This window comes from Heteronotia binoei, chromosome 10 (assembly GCF_032191835.1).
Source record: "Heteronotia binoei isolate CCM8104 ecotype False Entrance Well chromosome 10, APGP_CSIRO_Hbin_v1, whole genome shotgun sequence".
Taxonomy (NCBI): Eukaryota; Metazoa; Chordata; class Lepidosauria; order Squamata; family Gekkonidae; genus Heteronotia; species Heteronotia binoei.
Window position 1 is genome coordinate 28,969,039 of NC_083232.1, and position 22,377 is coordinate 28,991,415.

Below are 22,377 nucleotides of genomic sequence, written 5' to 3' on the forward strand. Positions count from 1 at the left end.
TGCGGTTCAATGTGGCCATGTGCAAAGTAATGCACATTGAGGCCAAGAATCCCAGCTACAAATACAAGTTGATGGGGTGTGAACTGGCAGAGACTGACCATGAGAAAGATCTTGGGGTCATGGTAGATAATTCACTGAAAATGTCAAGACAGTGTGCATTTGCAATAAAAAAGGCCAAGGCCATGCTGGGAATTATTAGGAAGGGAATTGAAAACAAATCAGCCAGTATCATAATGCCCCTGTATAAATCGATGGTGCGGTCTCATTTGGAGTACTGTGTGCAGTTCTGGTCGCCGCACCTCAAAAAGGATATTATAGCATTGGAGAAAGTCCAGAAAAGGGCAACTAGAATGATTAAAGGGCTGGAACACTTTCCTTATGAAGAAAGGTTGAAACGCTTAGGGCTCTTTAGCTTGGAGAAACGTCAACTGCGGGGTGACATGATAGAGGTTTACAAGATAATGCATGGGATGGAGAAAGTAGAGAAAGAAATATTTTTCTCCCTTTCTCACAATACAAGAACTCGTGAGCATTCGATGAAATTGCTGAGCAGAAAGGTTAAAACGGATAAAAGGAAGTACTTCTTCACCCAAAGGGTGATTAACATGTGGAATTCACTACCAAAGGAGGTGGTGGCGGCCACAAGCATAGCCACCTTCAAGAGGAGGTTAGATAAAAATATGGAGCAGAGGTCCATCAGTGGCTATTAGCCACAGTGTGTGTGTGTGTGTATATATATATATTTGGCCGCTGTGTGACACAGAATGTTGGACTGGATGGGCCATTGGCCTGATCTAACATGGCTTCTCTTATGTTCTTATGTTCTTATGACTGTCCCTCTCCTAGAACCACCGAAGAATTGTAGAGACTTTATGAGATACCACCAGTAATTTCTTAGTCTGTGTGTGCATGTGTGGACATGAATAAACAACACAAGACAGTAGTAGCAGAATCATGATTTTAAGTACGAATCTGCAACAGTGACAAAGAGGGGCAATAGGATATTTTTATCTGAATGGGTACTGATGGGCAAGGAGTGAAAAACCACCACTCTGACCATCATTACCTCACTGTGACTCAGTCTAAAACATTTTTGCAGCTGAAGACACTCAGTGGAGGCCCAATTCAAACATGATACTAACAAGGTGCTTCCCATCTGATCTTGCATATGTCCAGTGTGTCATTTAAATCGCCCTGCAGCCTCTACAAAACATCTGTAGATGCTTAGCTCAAAGATCAGTAGCCCATGTGGACATTGTGTTGCTGTGATGACTCAGTACCCATAGCTATGTTACATGGATTGCAGCAAAGCAGTACAGGAAAGCTCTTTGCCTCTCTAATATCACAATCAAACTGGGGATCCACGGTGTTATGAGCGGAAATTCTACCCACTGAATGAAATAAGCTAGTAGCAATAATGTTGTGAGCAAGTCTACATCTGACTATCATCATAAATTACGGTAGTTTTTTAGATTACTTCCATAACCTTGTAAAAATCTCAGAATAAATTATTTTAAATTATATTTAAACTATATTTTAAGAATAATTTAAACATTACAAGAGAAAATAGAATCAAGTCAAATTTCACCCACCTCTTTTCACTGTCAGAACCCTGCCTAACCTAACTAACATGAAGTTGCTTAAATGTTATCAACCTACCCAAACTACTTATTTATTCTAATATTTATATTCCACTTTTCCCTTCAAGGCAGTTTACAAATCATACTGAAAAGCATAACAGGGGTACACAAAAAATCTCTTGTGTTTTTCCAGCTCCACTGTAGCCTATGGGGACCACTGTAGCCTATGGCCCCATAAGCTATAATGGAGAATCAATCTAGGAGAGTTTCTGGGACTCTGGGGAGTTGTTTTTTGATGTAGAGGTACCAAATTTGCAGCATAGCTGCTGGTGCCTCTCCTCAAAAACCTCCCCAAGTTTCAAAAAGATTGGACCTGGGGGTCCAGTTCTACGGGCCCCAGAAGGAGGTGCCCCATCCTCCTTTGTTTTAAATGGAGGCTGTAAGCAAAGCGCAGAAACCTTTTGAGCAGCCTGTTGAAAATCTGTGCACCAGCACCCCCTAGTGCAGCTTAGAGGGAACTATGGTAGTGAGAAAAAACATTTCATTCAGCCTTTAAAAACAGAAACATTGCCTTTGATTCTGCAATCATAAGAGAAAATAGCTAACAACCACACGTCTTCTCCCCTCTTCCCTCCCCTCAGCAGCCATTTCGGACCCCAAGAAAGTTTATCTTTGGATGCACATACCATCAGGTCCATATTTGAAAGTTGTATCATCCTCCAATATGTGTAATGGAACTGACACAAGACACTGCTCCAAAGAACTTTTATCTTCCATTGCCTTTTGCAATTCTTTGTCTAAGAAAGAGAATTTCAAGTAACTGAACACAGAAGAACCTAAGCTTTTTATTAGCCCTACAAAGAAATAATTAAACGTATGCTGGATAAATAAGCAGGTTGATATTCAAGAAACTGAAACCTAACTAAAAAAGAATACACAACAGATAACCCAGCAAACAGTTCTTGTCATTAAATCCAGTTCTCTAGATGGACCCAGCTGTGGATTCTTAAATCTGTGAAGAGACCATATAGACAAAAAATAGTACAAAAATATCAGATGCAGGAAAATACACTGAACGTTAGAAAGACCCCCAAAACATAGAAGCAATATCTGCTTCTTTAAAAGAAGTGTACTACTAAGGTCCCAGTCTATATCAGTGCAGGGGATGGTGGAGAGAGACAAACTAAAAAAGGTAGGAAGGAAGGGTAGGTAGAGCCAAGGGAGAGTGAAAAAATGCTGAAGATAGGAGAAAGGTACAGATAATGGGAGCGGCGGGGGGGGGGGGGGAGACTGCCAGGGGAAGAAACAGAAAAAAGTAGATAGGTGGTTGAGAGAGAAGTAAGGCAGAAAGACTTCAGGCACATCCAGGCCAAGAAGGCAAGAGGAAACGCAAGAGGAAGAGAAGGAATGGAGAAATAAGGTTCTCCTCACAAAGAGCCCTGTGGCACAGAGTGTTAAAGCTGCAGTACTGCAGTCCTAAGCTCTGCTCACAACCTGAGTTCCATCCCCGGTGGAAGCTGGGTTTTCAGGTAGCCGGCTCTAGGTTGACACAGCCTTCCATCCTTCCGAGGTCGGTAAAATAAGTACCCAGCTTGCTGTGGGGGGAAGTGTAGATGACTGGGGAACACAATGGCAAGCCACCCCGTAAAAAGTCTGCCATGAAAACATTGTGAAAGCAATGTCACCCCAGAGTTGGAAACAGCTGGTGCTTGCACAGGGGACCTTTCCTTTCCCATAAGCCTTTGCCAATCCCCCACTTATATAATTCATACATCCCAGCTTTAACCATTGGATCTACATACACAAATGGGTTTTATTCAGGAGATTGTGTAAGCTTTTTTGGCACAGAAATAGCTATCCATTTGTGTGGAAGTATTCCAAAAACTCTCAAACACAAAACATATAGCCAGGGAAATTATGTACTTACCACTGATATCTCCTTGTAGAGTCATGTTTTTTTGTTGCATCTCTCTGATATTTTTTTGTTGCAAATCTCTGACACGTTTCTGTAGATTTGGAGACCAGTATCTTTTTTTCCCAACAAGTTTTCCTGCAACTTGGTCTTAAAAACAAAAACAAAGGATTATTGAAATGTTATATCGGCTTGAGGAGTCTCCATAACAATACCAGTTCTTTCCAGGAATGTAAGCACTCATCAAAAATACACCCCACATAATAAGGAAGTAGGACTTCTTTTTTTAAAACCAGTGCTATACATTATGGCAGGTCAAGATCTGGAGATTCTGAGATTACAAGAACATAAATAGACAAGACAGTACTGGAAGGATACATTTGGGGACAGACACAGCATTTTCATCTGAGGTAACTATTAACCAGTAAACAGCTGTACTGAATGTGGGGAGGATTCACCAGGTAAGAAAGAGACAGCACAAGGGGATGGGACAAGTGAAGGAAGATGATGGCTTCCCAGGACTTCCTAGGTCATAATTTCTATGAAATCCATGCAGTTGATTTAATTTAATTTAATATTTCAATTTATACCCCACAGGCCCTGGACGGCTTACAACACTAAAATAACATTAAAATGAACCACATCAAAAATTAAGCATCATCATAACTACAGATATTTAAAATCAGATTAGTATTCATACAGTTGGCAACAAATCATGTGTAGATCAGTAATTCATACAACTGGCAACAAACCATGCAACAGCATTTAGGCTGGAAGCTTTCAGTACAACTTAAGCACCTTGATGGTAAGGTGCTGGGGGAAGTGGTGACTTCAAAGGAAGCCCACTGGATCAGTTAAAAGCCAAGCGGAAGAGCTCTGTCTCGCAGGCCTTGCAAAACGTGGGAGAAATGTTAAATTTTATAGTGGTTTCATCCAAGGGGACTGAAGCCAAGCCAGATAACAAAAGAATGTTAATACTCCTTACAGTGCTTCTAAGTCCATTGAAGCAAATGGGCTTACAAGGCTGTAACTGATTAGGGTGGTATTGAATTATTGTATTTATCTGAAGATGGGCTGCTGATGGCTGTATTGAAGTTTCCTTTAGTCCTGGTGTGTGTGGCCGAAGGTGTCAAGGAACAGAAAATAAATTGCTAGAAGACAGACTATAAGGCTGAGGAAAATAGTGTGGCAGGAATGACAGTAAGGCAGAGAGGTGTGGTGTTTTCTCCTTCCTGCCTCCAACTGCAGCTCAGTGAGGACTGGCAAAGCCACTACATGGAGGTATGGAATTGAGAAGCTCATGCTGCCAGCACTGCACAAAACAGTGACTGTGAATGGGAGATGTTTAGAGCAGGCATGTGGATTGGCAATTTTCTGACTAAGGGATGAGGTCAGCAGGTGAGAGAGGAGAAGGATGGCCAGCACATGGATTGGGAGGCACTGGTTTGTCTTGTGTGTGCTGTTTTTACTTGATGTACTACTTTTACCCTAGGCAGTTATCAATTTAGAATTTTCATTCAAATATGTGAAGGTAAGCCTGACATTCTTTAGTGTGATATATACTCATCTACAGGATGGCAATCCAAATTTGAGAAAGAGAAAAGAAAACAAAATGTACAAGTTATGGACATCATTTGAATTAAGTTAAGCATTTTAATGGGAAGAGCTTAAGCACATGCTAACTCTACTAGTGAAATAAGTTTGTTTAAACACTCTTTACTGTGGTGGTTTGCAAGAAAGTGCAATTCCATCATTTGCACTATTTAGGGCCAAACTATGTTACATGAGCCACAGAATTGCCACAAGCTCTTGAGGTAGGATACTAGTTGAGAGTTCCCTGTGGGAAATCAATATAGAAACACCACATGTACCTGATTCTGATTGGAATCACAGCATATGTGAAGGAGGGGTTCCTGCCTTCGCCTACACCATTTTCTTGACCCAAAAGGACCCCAGGATATGTTATTTGCCCCATTGGGGGCTTCATGTGCAAACATTCAGTTATCATGCTGCCCCAAAGGGGAAAATAATGCTCCCCTGGCCATTTTTGGTTAGGGAAATAGTGCAGGAAGAGGGAGGCAGAAGGTTTTGCTCCTCTTATGCCACTGTACTATCCAGAATCAGGCCCCTGTGGCACTTCTAAATTGAATTCCCAGCTGTCATATGGCTTCAAGCCCCTGCAGTGATCTCATAGTTTATCCCTTAGTTACAGTACATTAGGAAGGAATAATGGAGAACAGGAAGGTATACCAGAAGAATTTTACTGACAAAAATACTTGATAGAAATTTGTTATGTACTGGACTTAATGTTCGGCAGGTAGCTTTCGCGCGCTCCTGGGCTACCGCGGGAATGCTAAGGACTCTGGGAATACATGAGGAGTCTGGACTTGAATAGAAAGCCTATGAGCAGTTCCGGCGCGAAGCTTGACTGCCATGATTTGGTATGGGGATCTGAGGAGTGGTTCTTGGGCATGTATATAAGCGGGATTGAGGCCCCACCATTTGTCTTGGTTTGTAGTTACCAATAAAGCATGTTCCTGTTTGAACTAGAATGCATCAAACCCAGTATTTAATAAAATTAAATTCATTTTATCACGGAGAAATCCCAATAACTTAATATTTATAAGCATGCATTTATTACTGTTTGTATTTACCATCAGATCCATAAATTGCTAATTCCTCTTTTGTAGGTGGCTGTGGTTCTTGTGAAAATGTATCCCATCTATCCAATCCTCTTTTTTCTTTTAGTTTGGACAATTTTTCCTCTAAAAAAAAGAAAAAGATGTTAATACATTTAATGGAGGGAAGTTTTTTTTAAAAAAAAATTGTTGTTGGTTTATGGTTGTCCATGTACTGCACAGATTTAGCTGCCTAATAAAATTCTGCAATGTTAATCAAGTTAGACTACAAATTACAGCACATATAATGTCTCATACTATACTCACTCATGCCATCCAGCTGAGTAGCTGAAAGACCCCCTATTTGTAGTATTTCATCCAGTTTTGATTCTAATCTTTTAATCTCGGATACATCATCTAGATATCTCTCTAGAAATGTAAAAAATAGTTATAGTCAATAACAGAAATCAATGTATAAAATCTCCCCCTACAATTATAATCATATCAAATAAATAAGAATTCAGCAACAATAACAACATGACAGTTGATGATGTTATGTAGAATAAAGGAAAGGACATAATTCAGCAATCACCGCTCCCATTTCCTAGCATTAGATAGCACACAGTCTTACATTAGATAGCACTTGGCACATTGCACTGAAAACCTTAAACAAAACCTGTTTTTCAAACAAGAATCATAAAAGAAAACTGACCTTATAAAGTGTTCTTAGAGGGCCTTATAAAGTTTCCTTATCGGTTTATTCCAGGCTAATAATCTTAACATAAAGCATTTACCTCTGTACCAGACCCTTCAATGTCTTGGCAGGCTTGGCTTCCCTTTCTATCATTTCTTATTTAGTCCCCTAAAGATCACTTGCAGAGCAGAATTTAAGCTGTTTGGACTCTCCTTAAAGAATTAATAGTGCAGTCTTTTGTGCACCAGGGTTGTATCTTGGCTCTTCTGCTTTCCAATCTTTATACAAATATTGTTGAACATCATTCAGGAGCACAATTTTTCCAAGCTAGGCTTGGTAAGGAAGCTCATTTCAATACTTCTTTATGCTGAGGGTAATTTCAATACTTCTTTATGCTGAGGGTAATATATCTCATATGAAAGTTGGCCTTAGAAAACCGCTGAAACAATTTAGCCTCCTCTGTAGAAATAATTCATTATATGTAAATGATGAGAAAACAAAGATTATGGTTTTTAGTAGTAGTAGTCATCTCTACAACTAGACAATGAATAGGATACCATCAGACCACTTTCAAATACCTAGGGTTAATCTTTCACAATTCTGGGTCTTGATCAGTACATATTGAACATGCAAAGCAGAATTTCGAAAAGACTGTTTGGTGTCCTCAGATTTTATAGAACAAGAGGAGGCCGATTGGTGCCCCCACTTTTGGGAAATTTACAGAACAAAGGTAATTTACCAGTTATTATATGGAACTCCAATCTGGTGATTTGGAAATTTGTATCCACTTGATGTTATTCAAAATAAATTTGCCTGCATGTTATTAGCAGTCCCAAATTCAACAGCATCAGCTATAGTCAGATCTGAGTTGTCCTTGCCTCCAATATCAACTATAGTTCTCAAAGTTGTTATTAATTTTTGGTTGAAATTCCTTTTCCGTTCAATTCCGAGTTTTTGAACCCTGGCTTATGGCAATATGAACTTTAACTCACAGAGAAGTCACATATTAAATGTAGTAGCCAAACTTAGTTTCTTGGAAGAATATCTACAACGGATAGAGTTTTTTGCAGCCAAACAGTTAATAAAACAAAGGTTGCTGGATATAAGTGCTCAAATTGATGCTGTATCATTAGGTAGCCTCTCTTTATAGGCAGCTTTCTCCTCCTCCATTAAATCTTCCAGCTTATTTTACCGATCTATTAAATTTTGAGCATAGGAAGGCCTTTATTAAGACACAATTAAATATCTTATCACTAAAAATGTTAAGGGGTCATTACAACAATATCCCATATAATAAGCAACTCTGTTCTTGGTTTTTTGATGCTCAAGATTTGCATGGATTGTGAATGATACCTAAAGAACATTTTAATACAATACAATACCTAGGACAATTGTATTGGTTCAAACTTGCAATATTATTTGCGGATTGAAATAAATGGGTCACATTACAAATGGCTCATGTTGGGTCTTTCTGTGCTATTATAGGATCAGTAACTTTTTTGTTAAAGTTTACCCTTTGTTACTAAAACTCATGTTTATTAATTATATATTGTGGCTTTAGATTTTTAATAAATAGTTTATGGATATATTATAATGTATATTGTGATTGTTTTATGCTATGGTGCACTTTTTTAGTATTGTTTGCTATAGCTGTGAGCTATTGCAATAAACTTAACTTGACTGACTGCTGCAATTATATTTAAGAACATTTACATTGATGGTGTTAGACTGAAGTAATTCTGTATGGGACTGCACTGTAAAATCTTCTAGTGAGCTGTTTAATATACCATGTCCCAGTTTCAGATTTATTCCCATGTGTGAGACCATGGTACTGACTGCAGGAAATCAAGATATGAGATTTGCCAGCTAGGCTTGGCCATTGGAAATGCAGGTTTAGATTTCTAATCAGTGGGAAAGTTATATATACATACACATAACATTATTATCCAATTAACCTTTTAAAAGAGGAAAGGCTGTTTCTAAAGAGATGACTGCAAAAAAACGGAAGGGGGCACGCAACCCTTTCCTCTACTGACATTTCCCAATCAAAATTAGCTATTCCCTTTTCTGGGTTCTATATGTGAGTTTGTAAGAGCTGCTATGAACATGGAACCCTACAAATAAAAAAGCCACTGATGGGGAAAAGGTGAAAGAATTAAGCATCCCTCCTCCACTCTTGGTAACCACTCCAGAAGCCACTTGACCTCCTTAAAAGGGACTTGAGATCATCTGCATGGGATGTCCAGTTTAGTCTGTAGATACAAAACTCACTCTGTGAATCTGAGCATCAATAGTATTCAACACTACTACACAGAGCTATTGTAAGACGAAAATTCCACTATGAGGAAAGACATATATAAAAATAATACATATATTAAAATAGTGTTATATAGCCTTAAAACATTTCTCTGGGGTTTTATTCTTCACTCACCATCAGGGCTTATGATTTGATCTCCACTTAAAACAAGATCTTGTGCATCTTCCATATATTGGAGAAGTGCCGAAAGATTGGCAGTCAAATGCTTTCTTTGCTCAGCTAGCATCTGGTTTTGCTCCTCTGCATAAAAAGACCAATAGTACTACATTACTAATTCACTCTCAGAACAGCTCTCTATAAAAGAACACCATAGGCTTGTATAATCAACTAGGCCAGGAAAACTGGTACATAAAAGAGACTTTTAAAAATCACAGAAATAGCATGGCCAAATATTTTAGAGGCGCTTGTGCTATTCACAAAAATTCGTTGTATCTACTAGAACAAGTAGACAGTATCAGAAGCAGTCCAATAGCAGACTGATCCAACCAAAAGCAACAACTGTTGTAAGCTCACACATAGTTAGTATTTTAATTCTTTATTATTATGCACTTTTTAAATATACAAAATTAAAAACTTGGAATTACAAGGTTATGCTTTTTTTTTTAAACAGAACATGATTCAGCTTCTGTTTTCTGCCAATCCTCTATAAACCAAACAATTCTTATTATGGTATCGATAGCTATATACTCAAGGGGAAGATGCAGAAGTTCCAGTTTTGAATGCTTATCAGAAAGTGCAAAAAACCATGACTCTCGTACCCTTCCTAGGTGTTGTTTGTTCCTGAATTTTGAAGCTACCTGAAGTGTACTGGGAGCTTCAAACAAAAACCCATTGTTTGAGAGGCTCCTTGCCGCTGCATTCAGATTGGCTGCCCTTGCTGAACTAGCCAATCAGGTAATATCCATTTGAATGAAGCCCATTGTGTGAGAGGTTCCTTGCAGCTACACTCAGAGTGCAATTAGGTAATATCCATTCGAATGAAGCCCATGCAAATAAGGGTTCTGAGCGTCTTTTTTTCTATTGGGTTGTTTATTGCTGGAGGTGTGTTTTGGGTGTAGTTTCTGTGTATATAGCTGCAGCTATCAGCATGTGTTTTCAGTGGTGTTTCTCGCTAATAAAGAGCTCAGCTGAAATCACTCTAGTGTCTAAACCAGGGCTTTTTTTGCGCAGGAACACACAGGAATGAAGTTGTGGCTGGCTTGGCATCAGGGGAATGGCCTAATATGCAAATGAGTTCCTGCTGGAGGTTTTCAACAAAAAAAAAGCCCTGGTGTGAACCCACTACTTTACACTATCTTTACAATCAGCCATGCATTCCAGAGAAAAATAACATTAGTGGCATGGGACTGCCAAAAAAAAATAAATTCTAGCTTTAACAATCTCAGCCAGAAAACAATGGAAATATTTCTGGCCTTTCTCTGTGTTTGGGATATTTGCAAGTTCACTTCCTGTGGTCACTAGGCTTCCCAACCCTCCCGCCCTGGCGGGGGACCCAGGATTTCCACCCTCTTCCCCCGCTCCCCAAAAAAATGGAAGCGGGGGGAGAGGGGGGAAACGGCGCCGAGCCGCCCGATCCTGGAGCCGGCGAGGCCGCCGCACTGCTGCCGCCCCCTCCCCGCCCACCGCAGTTGCTCCTCCGAAATGGGCCCAGGCTGAGCCCATCTCGGAGGAGCAGCCAAGAGGCGGCAGCAGCGCAGGGGAGGGCGAGGCAGGCCAGGAGCATGGTGAGCCGCGAATCCGGGCCCTTCTAGGACCCGGACTTGCGGCTCGCCACGCTCCCGGCCCGCCTCCCCCCCCTCCGCTTCCATCCCAGAGGCGGAGCGGGCGAGGCCGCCGCGCCGCTGCCGCCTCTTCTCTGCTCGCTGTGGCTGCTCCTCCAAGATGGGCTCAGGCTGAGCCCATCTCGGAGGAGCAGCCTCGGCGAGCGGAGAAGAGGCCGCCGCGCCGCTGCCGCCTCTTCTCCGCTCGCCGTGGCTGCTCCTTCGAGATGGGCTCAGGCTGAGCCCATCTCAGAGGAGCAGCCACGGCGAGCGGACAAGAGGCAGCAGCTGCAGGGCGGCTCGCCACGCTCCCCAGCGCCGTTCCCCCCTCTCCCCTAGCTCCACCCCAGTGTCTCCTGGCTCCACCCCCAAAGTCTCCTGGATCCATCCCCAAAGTCCCCAGATATTTCTGGGGTTGGACTTGGCAACCCTAGAGGTCACCAAGGAATGAACCTGTTCCTTTGTGTATGCTAATTTGTAATAAGTTAGTTCCCATGCTAGAAGGGGAAGTCCCAGGGCTTTTTTTGAGCAGGAATGCAGTTTCAGATGGCTTGGTGTCCTGAGGTGCGGCATAATATGCAAATGAGTTCCTGCTGGGCTTTTTCTACCAAAAAACCTCTATGTGAAACAATGGTGATGTCAGGGGGCATGGCCTAACATGCAAATGAGTTCCTGCTGTGCTTTCTCTACACTGTCCCCCGCTTATTCAACCCAATCATTCAAAAATTAGTCAAAGGTCTGTCATAATCCCATTTTATCTTACTAACAGTGGTCAGTTCAAAATCATCAACACATTCTATATCACCTTATTATACTGTTCTACAAATGCTTTTATCAGTATTCCATTCTTTTCATTAAGCATTGTTCCATTATCTAATATATTGAGGGGTTTCTGGGTTTTTTACAGACTTTCAGAAACCATGTAATGGTGCCACCTGTACTGTGTGCATTATTATATTTCACCTCTTTAGTAGGTTTCTAAGTATTCTTTTATATTCAGTACCATCAAATATGTAAAAAGCCAGCACCCTGGCTCTGCATTTTCATATCATCAAAATGTCTCAGTTTTCCTTTACTGTAAAACCATCCAGAAACATACAATACTATCCTACAAATAAGCAGGTCTTTCTCCTTCAAATATGTACCACTCATCCATTATAAAACTTTGATAAGAGGCTCTGTGGAGAAACGCCATTTTAGTCCATGTTGGTGCTTCATTGGGAGGGAAAACATGAAACTCCTAAGCAGGCTTTGGCCTAGCCTCCCTCCAACCCCCCCCCCTTCCAGAGCCAAACCAACAACACTAGGAGGAAAGCCTCCTAGAGAGGCAGGAAGTTCTTTTGTTCTGGGGATTGGAGTTAGCAGGAAGAGAAGGCAGTTTGCAACTGGCGCTCGAGGGAGCATGTGGTGAGCATGGGGGCTTCTGCCTGTGAGGCCCCCAGGCAGTCAGACCAAGTAAGTCATCCCCAAGGTGGGGCAAGTTTAGACCAGGGACAATAGGATGCGTTTATAACACCTTTCCTTTGTCATGCTGTTTGCTGTGCGGGTGCTGTGCTGTGCTAACTTTTTATATGCAACTGTTTTCGTTGTACTTTTCTTTTCTTTTCTTTGTCTCTTTTAATTAAATATTTTTGCTGTTTTGAATGCTGGCAGTCCATCTCTGTACCACATAGATTCCCGACCGCTCAGACCATGCTGCTTTATAAAGGGGGCCCCGGGGAAGGGGGGAAGGCATGCAGTTGGATAAGGTGCCAATCCTCCAGGGGTGCCCCAAAGAAGTGCTGAGGTCTCTGTGAAACCCAAGTGCAGGGTGGCAGAGGACCTTGAGGCTGGGCCTCATATCTGGAGAGGGGGATTGGGAGTCCTGTTCCTCTCAATCTGAACCCCTAGACTGAGCAGGTGGTGGCAGCGAGCCCAAGGGGCAGGAGGAGAAATAGCTCCCTCCAGGAGTTGGCGACTCAATAGGGAGCTGACAGGACCGGGTCTGAAGGCAGAATCGGGCCGGTTCCGTCACAGGCTCCATATATTTTCAATTGTACCAAGCTTTGCTCAAAATTAATTTCCTGGCCATCATTTGGTATCTTTGCACAATTACCTGAAAAAAGTAGAACTGGGTAAGAGAGTATTCTTTCATGTTATTCTTTTGTGGTGGAGGGAACAGCCCACCCCCCTTTGACCATGTCCACATCATACTTCCAGCCTCTTGCAATGAAAGAGGCTTACAAGAGGTTAAAGTCTGCTCTAGCTATACCCGTAGCCCTCTCCCTGCCTTCAATTCCAGCTAGAGATACAGAAACAGCCATTGAGGTGGCAAGGGGTGTGGCTCTGAGGCCTGCTCCCAACAGCCCCTTCCTAGTTTGTCCCAGGATTCCCAGACACTGTACTGCAGAGGATTTCATCAACAATTCTGTTAAGTGTAAATTATGGAAACTGATAAAGCTAGCATTCCCCCTTCCCAATAATACCACCATTTTCTGCAACTATAAAATCTTGATGATGGAGAACAGAAACTGTGGCTGATTGTGTTGGTGCACAATCTTTTCTAAAAAATACTTATTTACCATAAAGTCATGTATGGGGAAACATTTTATTTTTATCTGCACTTCGTTTTTTTATCTACCATGATCCTTTCTCTGAGAGATATAGATAGGTGAAGTTGCTCTGTGTTCCACAAACTTCCCTTTCACTCTACTATAGTGTAACATAGCAATATTTTGTAATGTTTGGGGATGCTATTTCAACTTGCTGAATTTTGCTGTATTTCACTTGTTTTTACTCTATAAATGTTAGTATTATATATGAAAGCATTATTAATAATAAACTAAATTAAATTTTTCCTGTGTCATCTTTTTAGCATAGTTAAGAAGAACAGGCAATGTATTAATTTTATTACTGTCATTTTCCCCAAATACAATATCTTTAATTTGAACCCTTTGTTCAATTTTGCCTTGTTTTACTTATCACTGTGTCAACAAGATCTGTAGTTTTTAACCTTTACCTTTCCATCTTGCCTTCATTTGTTCTTTTGTTTATATAAATACCTAAGAACTCTGATTTCATTTTATTAACCTTACAGTGTGACTCCTTTACAAAACCCTGAAAGATATCAATTAATATTTAAAAAGATAACCTTATTTTCTCAAGTGAAAAACACCACATCATCTACATGTAGTGCAGGCTTATATTCGAGGCTTTTTTGTAGAAAAAGCCCAACAGGAACTTATTTGCATATTAGGCCACATCCCCTGGTGCCAAGCCAGCTGGAACTGCTTTCCTGTGCATTCCTGCTCAAAAAAAGGCACTGCTTATATTCATGTTCTATTACTTTCATTCCTTAGACAGTTCTTGCAGACATCTCTGCTGTTGGAATAAATAATATCTTGTATACAAAAGAAGATAACATGACTCTGTGGGGGACAGGGAGCAAATGTAAAGTCAGATAGGACAGTGAGAGTCAATGCCTTCTTCTTCTGATTAAATGTCATTCCTTGTCCAGAACGCTAATCTTATCTTGTTTCTTTTCAGAAGTTCCACAACACATAACAGCACGCTCTCTCACACTTAGCAATGTAGTAAGGACTCTAACCTCTGTCTCTCACCTTTCTATCAAGTATGTCAGTTCCCAAATAAAGCTTCCTTTACTCTTTAATCAGTAATAGTCCCTACTGAATCATCATTCTGCTAATTCCTGCAATAATCATCATTCAAGTTAAATATCAATAGTGAAAAGGGATATATTTCTCTTGTCTCTAAGCTGTCTCTAAGAATGTCTCTAAGTTGTCTATTATCAGTATTCTTGCTGAAGGTATATACAACAACTCTATTTAGAAATAGTGGTTGCAGCTCTTTTCAACATACCAAATGAGAGTTCTATCATGAATTCTCATTTGGTACTATTGAACACTTGCTCAGTTAAAACAATTTTGATTCAACAATATGTGCAAGCCTTCACAACCCCAGCACCTCTGTCAATATTCTTGAGAAAAGGAAAGCTGAATATTTCAGTCACTTGTAACACATCATTATTACTGTGCTGCTGATCCCAACTCTATTACTACTTTGGACAACAACACCCAGTCTGAGCCAGTTTACCAGCAAGAAAAAAGTAAAATTATCCCAGCAAGTTCGATGCCTTATTCCCTGAGAGCTCCCCTACTGAACACCAAAGACTTCTCACTTCCTGCTATTCCACTAATTCCACTGATGCAACAATGGTGAAGAGTTTAATAACTGGCACCTCATAGGCCAGCAAATGGGCTTAATGGCATGCCTGCTTAGGTCTGGCTTGAATCATTACAAGCTCAAGTTGTTTCCCTACCTGTTTAATACCCTTCAGCTCCCTGGATGGCTGTCTTGCTTGACAAGTATAAAAAGCAGCTAAAATAGAAGAAATAGGAAATATCCAATATATGAAAATATATTATTTTACTAACCTGGCATGCCATCTTGCTCAGAAGGTGTAAGGACATGCAAATTTTTCAAGTCACTCAGATTTAACTCCAAATTTTCCCACAATTGTCTTGTGGTCTCTGATAATTCAGCTAATCCCCCTTCTGTAAAGAGAAATATTTTAGAATTATTTTGTGCAAAAATGTTTAAAGTGCTTCTTAATTTAATGATGCAAAATGAGGGCTTACTATCAGTTTTCAACGGAATTTGGCATAAATATATAAAATAGCTGCACTGCAAAGGAAAACTGATTTAAGTTTTTCTGTGGGAGCTTAAATAATAGTCTGCACTGGGAAAGGGACTAGACATCAGGGATGGGCACAGAATGCAAAAAATGGTGATTCATTTTGTTTCGTGGGTCGTTGGGCTGCCCGATTAATTGTGTTTTCCCAATCATGTTTTCCCCAATTTCCTGACCTGTTTCATGGTTCATTGGTTCATTTAGTTTGGGAAGGTGTAGAATGCCCCTCCCCAGTGGGCTAGAGACTCCAAACGTGTGGCAAACTCTTCAGCAGGCTCTCCTCTACCTGCTTTCCAAGTTTGGTGCAAATTGGATTTCAGGTGACTGAACTACAGCCACCCCCAAAGCAGGTGCCCCCAGTAAACTGCTCTTTGAGGAGTATGTCAAGCTGCGGAAAGAAAGGAAAGCAGCCCTGCAGTTTCTGGTCAGTTTCACTCCCAGGAAACAAGGAGAGGAGTGTAACTGATCAGAAGGCAAGGCAGCTTTCCCCAGCCCCCTGCCACTTCTGGTCAGTTTTCAGTGACTATCAAAGCATTTGAGTATCAATTGATTATCCACTGACTATCAAAGTGTTTGACTATCACAGTGAAACTGACTAGAAGCAGCAGGGGATTGGGGGAAAGCCAGTTTGAAAGCCAGTTTGCTGTAGTGGTTAAATGTGCAGACTCTTATCTGGGAGAACCGGGCTTGCAGCTGCTGGAATGGCCTTGGGTCAGCCATTGCTCTCACAGCAGTTGTCCTTGAAAGGGCAGCTGCTATAAGAGCTCTCTCAGCCCTACCTACCTCACAGGGTGTCTGTTGTTGGGGGAAGGGGAAAAGTAAAGGAGGTTGTGACTGCTCTGAGACTCTGAGATTCAGAGAATAGGGCAGGATATAAATTCAATATCATCATCTTCTTCTGTCTGGAAAAATGAACCAAAGGATATGCCAAGAAAAAAAGCCAGTTCATTTTCCTGTTCAGGTGCAACACAATCAAATGATCCGTGATATACTGTTCATCTGACTTTTAATTAACTACTTACCAATTTTTTCTAGCATCTCGAGTTTCTCTCTATCAAGTCCCTCTGCTTCCTGAATATCTTGCATAATTGTCTCTAACCCTGAAGCCAAAAGCCTTCTTTGCTCAGTGAGCTCCTTTATTTTCTCCTCTACAAAGATAATTTAAAATACATTGAAATTTGACTTTATGGGAGCATAAATATGAAGGAGAATTCATATGGGAACATTTTTATGCCTCTAAAATAATGGCAATAAACAATTTTACTGCTCAATAGTCACATGTTGATTTCTGAAACTAATTCAGATTTAGAAAGAATACTATATAAATGATTGCTGATGTTGACCTCAAGGGAACTACAAAGATTTGTTCTGCATCTTTTCCTTTTCAATCTTCCAGGGGTAGAAATTAGTCAAAGGGTCAAAATTGCTGATTTTACTGGCCAAAATTTATCGAGAGTTTCATAAACTTTTCTCCAGTGACGTAGGATCTTTAAGATGAGAGGTTTTTGTCCCAGCATTTCCCAAACACTCTAGTACACTTTCTTTGAGCATTCACTGACTTTTTTTTGTTTCCAGAAGGCTGGGACACTCAATCCAGTACCCAAACCCCTTCTCTAAACACAAAAGTACTCTTCTTGTGTTTTATCTGATTCTTAAGTTTTTACAGCGCAGTTTATAACGACACCAGACCATGGATCTCTTCACGCTTCAGAGCTCTCCCGTTTTGACTGGGTAGGGAAATTCTTCTCTCACTAGAAGAGCTATCCCCTTGTCTTGGTCCAAAGGGGAGTCTTCTCCTAACTACCGATTTCTCTTGCCAACTTTTCCAGTACTCCATCTGCATTAAACTACTTTCAGTCAGGGCTGAAGGATGAATTTATTTTCCTCCAGTTCAGAAGTCTTTCTTTGGAGCAGCCTGTCACTCAAAGCTCTCTGGCTCTGCAAAGAATTAACCCTTCACAGTCCATTACCTATTTACACAGCACTTCTGAGTCTTTAAGGTGTAGTCCATGATGGTTATACGCCAAATCATGTAAACTACTTACCACTTATGCCACCTGGCTCGGCAGCTGCAAGAGCCTCTGCTTGTTGCAGGTCTTTCCAATTTGATTCCAAATTTTCCAGAATCAACCGTTCTTTTTGATATAGTTCATCTAAGATTATTTCTAAGAACACAAATATTGCATAATCATCAGCTGCAAAAGCAATTTTAAATGTATAGACTTCTTCATTGTTCTAATCAGGTGACATATAGAATGATATTCCATTATGGAAAACATTATATTATAAAACATAGCCCTTCCCAACTCACTTAGGTTCAGTTCAGATAACGCAACAAACAACAGAAATGAAGTGCAGCCTCCCATTTCCTGCCTCTTTTCTCTCATGTCTTCCCTTTCAGCTTCAATTTAAGGTCCAACTTATTTCCAAGTCATGGTCTCTAATCTTTGAAGAGAAAGAACTAACTCTCTCATATTCTAATAGCTAAGTCTAGATATCTCTGAATACTTAAATCCGCTGAACAGACAAGATGGATCTTTCTACAAGTCTGAAAAGGGTCCTAAATTTACAGAAAGATGTGATTTTTTTTAAAAAAATACACTGGGCAGCTTTAAAAAATCTGAAAATGATAAAAGATGCACCTGTAGCTTTAAGCAATGGATTCCCTCAGCGGCTGCTGCTAGGCCAGCACAGCATTCCAAGCTTGGCTCAGTCAGTAAAAGTCAGGGGGAGGGGGCACTTTTCAGCCCTATTTTGACCTTAGAGGGAAAATTCACTGGGGTCAGGCCTGGCTAGAGTTGCCAGTTCCAGGCTGGAAATTTGTGGAGATTTTATTATGAAATCTGAGGAGTGCACTGTTTGGGGAGGAGAGAGGCCTCAGCATGGCATAATTCCATAGAGTCCATCCTCCAAAGCAGCCATTTTCTCTAGGGGATGGATGTCTGAAGTTCAGTGGTAATTCTGGGGGATCTCCAGGTCTCACCTGGAGACTGGCACCCCTAGGCCTGGCAGCAACTTCTAGGTGACTTGATGCTACCCGACTTGCATGACTTGCTACTGTTCATTAGCAGTCACTCTATGAAAGCCAGTGTGGTGCAGCAATAAACTTCAGATTAGAGTCTGTGAGACCCGGTTCTGATCCCCATCTTGCTGTGGAAGCTGACTGGGTGATTTTGGACCATTCACATACTTTCAGACTTACCTATTGTTGTTGTGTAGATAAAAAGGAGAAAATAATAATGTAAGCTGCTTTGGTCCCCACAGTGGAGAAAGGTGGGGTATAAACGAAGTAAATAAAGAATAAATGTAGCTGGAGATGGGAGGCAGATAAAAGGTAAGATGATGAATGGCTGAGAAGGAAAGGATGAGACAGGGAGACTGCCAAGAGGAGGAAAAGAAGTTATGAAATTCCTAGAAATTGTGGGAGGGAGGGAAACTGGGGGAGTGGAGTTTGACCTCAGAGGGATATAAAGCCATGGACTCCACCTCCAAAGCAGTCAGTTCCTTCAGGGGAACTAGAATGGAGGCTGGTGATTATCCAGAATTACAACTGCTCTTCAGATTACAGAGATCTGTTTCCCTGGAGAAAATGGCTGCTTTGAAGGATGGACTTTAGGGCACTATATCGCGCTGAGGTTGCTTCCCTCATCAAATCTCACCCTCCCAAGTCTCCACTTCAAAATCTCCAGAAAAGGCTTTGACCTGGCAACCCTGATATTTGTAGTTGGGAGATCTGTTGCAATTCCAGGATATAGCCAGCCCTCACCTGGAGGTTGGCAACCCCAGAGGAAAAGAAGGATGCAGGAAAAAGAGAAAGAGATTGGGGCTTTCAGGAAATGGAAAGAGGAAATAGTGGGAGAGGGGGAAGTGAAATGCATCCTGCAAGTCCTTGCAGATTCCCACTTGCAGCTTGCTAAATTGAATGCTACCAAATTATAATCACTTTAAAAAAGAAGAATATAAGCGGAAGCCACTCAAAGAGGGGGGGAAGCATGTGAGCTTGCAGCTTGTTTCCAGTCCTCCCACAAATCCTCTGAATCAGGCTTTAATTTAGACTCACCTCTTGTTATCATTATTGCATCCTTGTCCAGTTCTTGACTCTCTACATCTGCAATATCTTCCGTAACCGCTTTCAGGCCTGCAGTCAAAAGCCTTCTTTCTTCAGTAAGCTCTTGTACTTTTTGCTCTACAAAAAGATTTTAGCAAAAATGGAATATATACCTATTAAAACCACATCAATTACACAAGTTGGTTTTGACTTTTGTAATATCTACCACAAAAAATTCAGCTGTGCCATAGCCATACAAAACCATCTGAAACCATTTAATACAGAATCCACTCCATCATGGGTGCAGCCATCACTTGAAGGCAAGTTCCATGAAGCCAGCCATGCCTTATTGTCTGTTCTCCACACACACCCCGCATGTGCACACAGAGTGTTACATGATACATAATTGGTATTTAAAATATTTATATCCTGCTTTATCTCTAAACATTAGTTTAGTTGGTTGGGTCCAAGTAACCACAAAAAGAGCTCTGTTGCAGAGCAGATCTTTCCTACCTCTCCCATGGCTTCTTATATCTCTTCTAGAATAAATCTTTATGAGAATGACATTCTATTTGCTTTTTTCCATCACTCAACTTACATTTAAGATGCTTCATCAAGATACCATTGAATTTTTTTTAAAGTCCTGTGGCTCTGGGGGCATGTCCAGGGTTGTCATCATCTCCAGGGCTACCTTTTCAGAGGCAGGCCGTCCCAAGTCTCAGTGTAGCAGAGAGGGAAGAGGGTTGATGCTCACCCTGCTCCCTCTCCCCTGTGTCTTCTAGGAGCTTTCCATCAACCTCAGGGATGCTTCCTCACTCTTTTTCCTCCCTGGGCCTCCCTCCAGCCACACTTAAAAGTCCAGTCTGGAGACAGATAAATGCAGGACTCCTCCAACCCTTCTTCGCTCCAGTGAGGACTTACCTGATGAGCAGAGTCCTTCTCCAATTAAGTTCCAGTGCCAAGTTCACTCTCTGAAGTGCCACCACCCTTTGTCATGCCCTTAAGGTCCAGTGTCCCATCTGGGCTTGAGAAGATGTCAGCCTAGTCCGCTTCCACTTGGACTTGCCCTCTACAGTCCCTCCCAAGCTTCCTGCTTGGAGGCTTGCTCTTCAATCACAGGAGCCTCCCTGTCATTTGCCTCCCCTCTGCTGCCTCTTTCTACCCCCAAACATACCTCCTGCTGCCAGCTTGAGATTTGGTCAAGACTTGTGCTGCACTGTCTCCTTATGTCTTGTAGCCTGTTTCTCCTCACCACCATGTGCAATTCTGCCCTTTGTGGGACCCAGCTGGTTTGTCTCCACCCCATTTCCTTGCTGTCACTGCCTGTCACCTCCAGAAGACCCTCAAACTCCCCGCCAGCAATAAATGGGTGGTAGTACCACCCCCAGACACCCATTTGATATTACCTACTTAAAGAATAAAATACTATATACTTACCAGCAATGCCTCCAGGTTCAGCAGCTGCAAGTGCCTGTGCCTCTTCCAGGTCTTTTAGATTTAACTCCAAACTTTCCAAAAACAATCTTTTATGCTGAGAAAGCTGATCTAAATCCATTTTCAAAACTGGAAATTTTAAAAATATATTAGACGAAAACTGCTAATATTTTTTCTACTTTTTAAATTAATAAATAAAATAAAATAAATTAAATTAATAAATTAAATTTATTGTAGTTTGTCTGTTTACTGTTAATATAACAAGAAATTAGGGGTTAGTTTAACTGGGGAAAGTAGCTTCAGAAAATAAAAATACACATGGTGTAGAAAAAAGCTAAGGAAAACAAGAAGCAGGCTGAAATCATTAACTAATCATTGCATTAAGGAGCTTTATCATACAGTACTTTAGAAGATCCCCAATAAATATTACTTCAGTAGACCCTTGCCATTCTCAGAGATACAACTCATTATTTCACTTATTTGCAGCTCATAACTCAACCATGCGATACAGTTAGTCCTGAACACATGACCATTCAGCATGTGGGAGAAGTGGTGCAGCAGCACCCACATTGGCTACCCAGCCAAACAACTCTCACAGCTGCACCCACCAGTTGACATGGGCATCAGCGTCCGCTTGCAGCATCGTGACTTGAGCAGGCTAATTGGCCACTGTGATGTGACTCACTTGGCAATGCTGCAGTCAAGACAGGCCCCATTCCCAACTCTCCAGGGCCAAGCCTCCCTTGATGCAGGGATGGGGCATTTTCCAGGGATGTTTTGTCCAACCCTGGGAGGCAGATGACATTTGGCCTCCACTATTTGCAGATTTTTGCCATCGGTATTGATCCCAGGAAGCAGAATTCCTGTGAATGGAGATCTATATTTTTAATATTATTGTTAAGAGATAATACTCTAGGTCTTTTTGTTTTCAAATCATTTATTCTCCACTTACCAACAGGCATTTTTGGTGTCTCTGGAACACAACGACCTTCTACTTCTTTTATTTGTTGTATAATTGTGTCCAGGCTTGCACTTAAGACCTTTCTTTGCTCATCCAGCTGCTGCATTTGATTTTCTACATAAACATTTTAATGCATTTAATTTAAAAAATATACTTACAAAGTATGTGAAGGCCTAGAAAAAAAATTTAGGACTAAAAATATTGGGGAATTTTGTGGAGCAACCACGGCCTTCCTTCCTCCATGCCACGTAAGTCATGGAGGGGCAGCAGTTGAGGTAAGCAGATGGCCAGACAGGGGAGAAAGAAGCCACTCCTGCTGCCATGTGAACTGTGGCAAAGTGACAAAGAAGGCGGGACAACTAG

At 41.2% G+C, this 22,377-nt stretch overlaps 1 protein-coding gene across 1 annotated transcript in view; it reads right to left on the reverse strand.

Moving 5' to 3' along the window:
- Nucleotides 1-2,548: 2,548 nt before the first annotated feature.
- Nucleotides 2,549-22,377, reverse strand: part of LOC132578375 (centrosome-associated protein CEP250-like) — an 83,213-nt gene continuing 63,384 nt past the window's right edge. Inside the window, exons 21-31 of the mRNA XM_060248332.1 lie at nt 22,006-22,128; nt 21,057-21,182; nt 19,632-19,757; nt 17,617-17,736; nt 16,594-16,719; nt 15,315-15,434; nt 9,236-9,361; nt 6,438-6,539; nt 6,147-6,257; nt 3,508-3,642; nt 2,549-2,592 (exon numbers count right to left, since the gene is read on the reverse strand). Of these exons, the coding sequence (XP_060104315.1) occupies nt 2,549-2,592; nt 3,508-3,642; nt 6,147-6,257; nt 6,438-6,539; nt 9,236-9,361; nt 15,315-15,434; nt 16,594-16,719; nt 17,617-17,736; nt 19,632-19,757; nt 21,057-21,182; nt 22,006-22,128 (1,259 nt within the window). The remainder of the gene's footprint in view (nt 2,593-3,507; nt 3,643-6,146; nt 6,258-6,437; nt 6,540-9,235; nt 9,362-15,314; nt 15,435-16,593; nt 16,720-17,616; nt 17,737-19,631; nt 19,758-21,056; nt 21,183-22,005; nt 22,129-22,377) is intronic.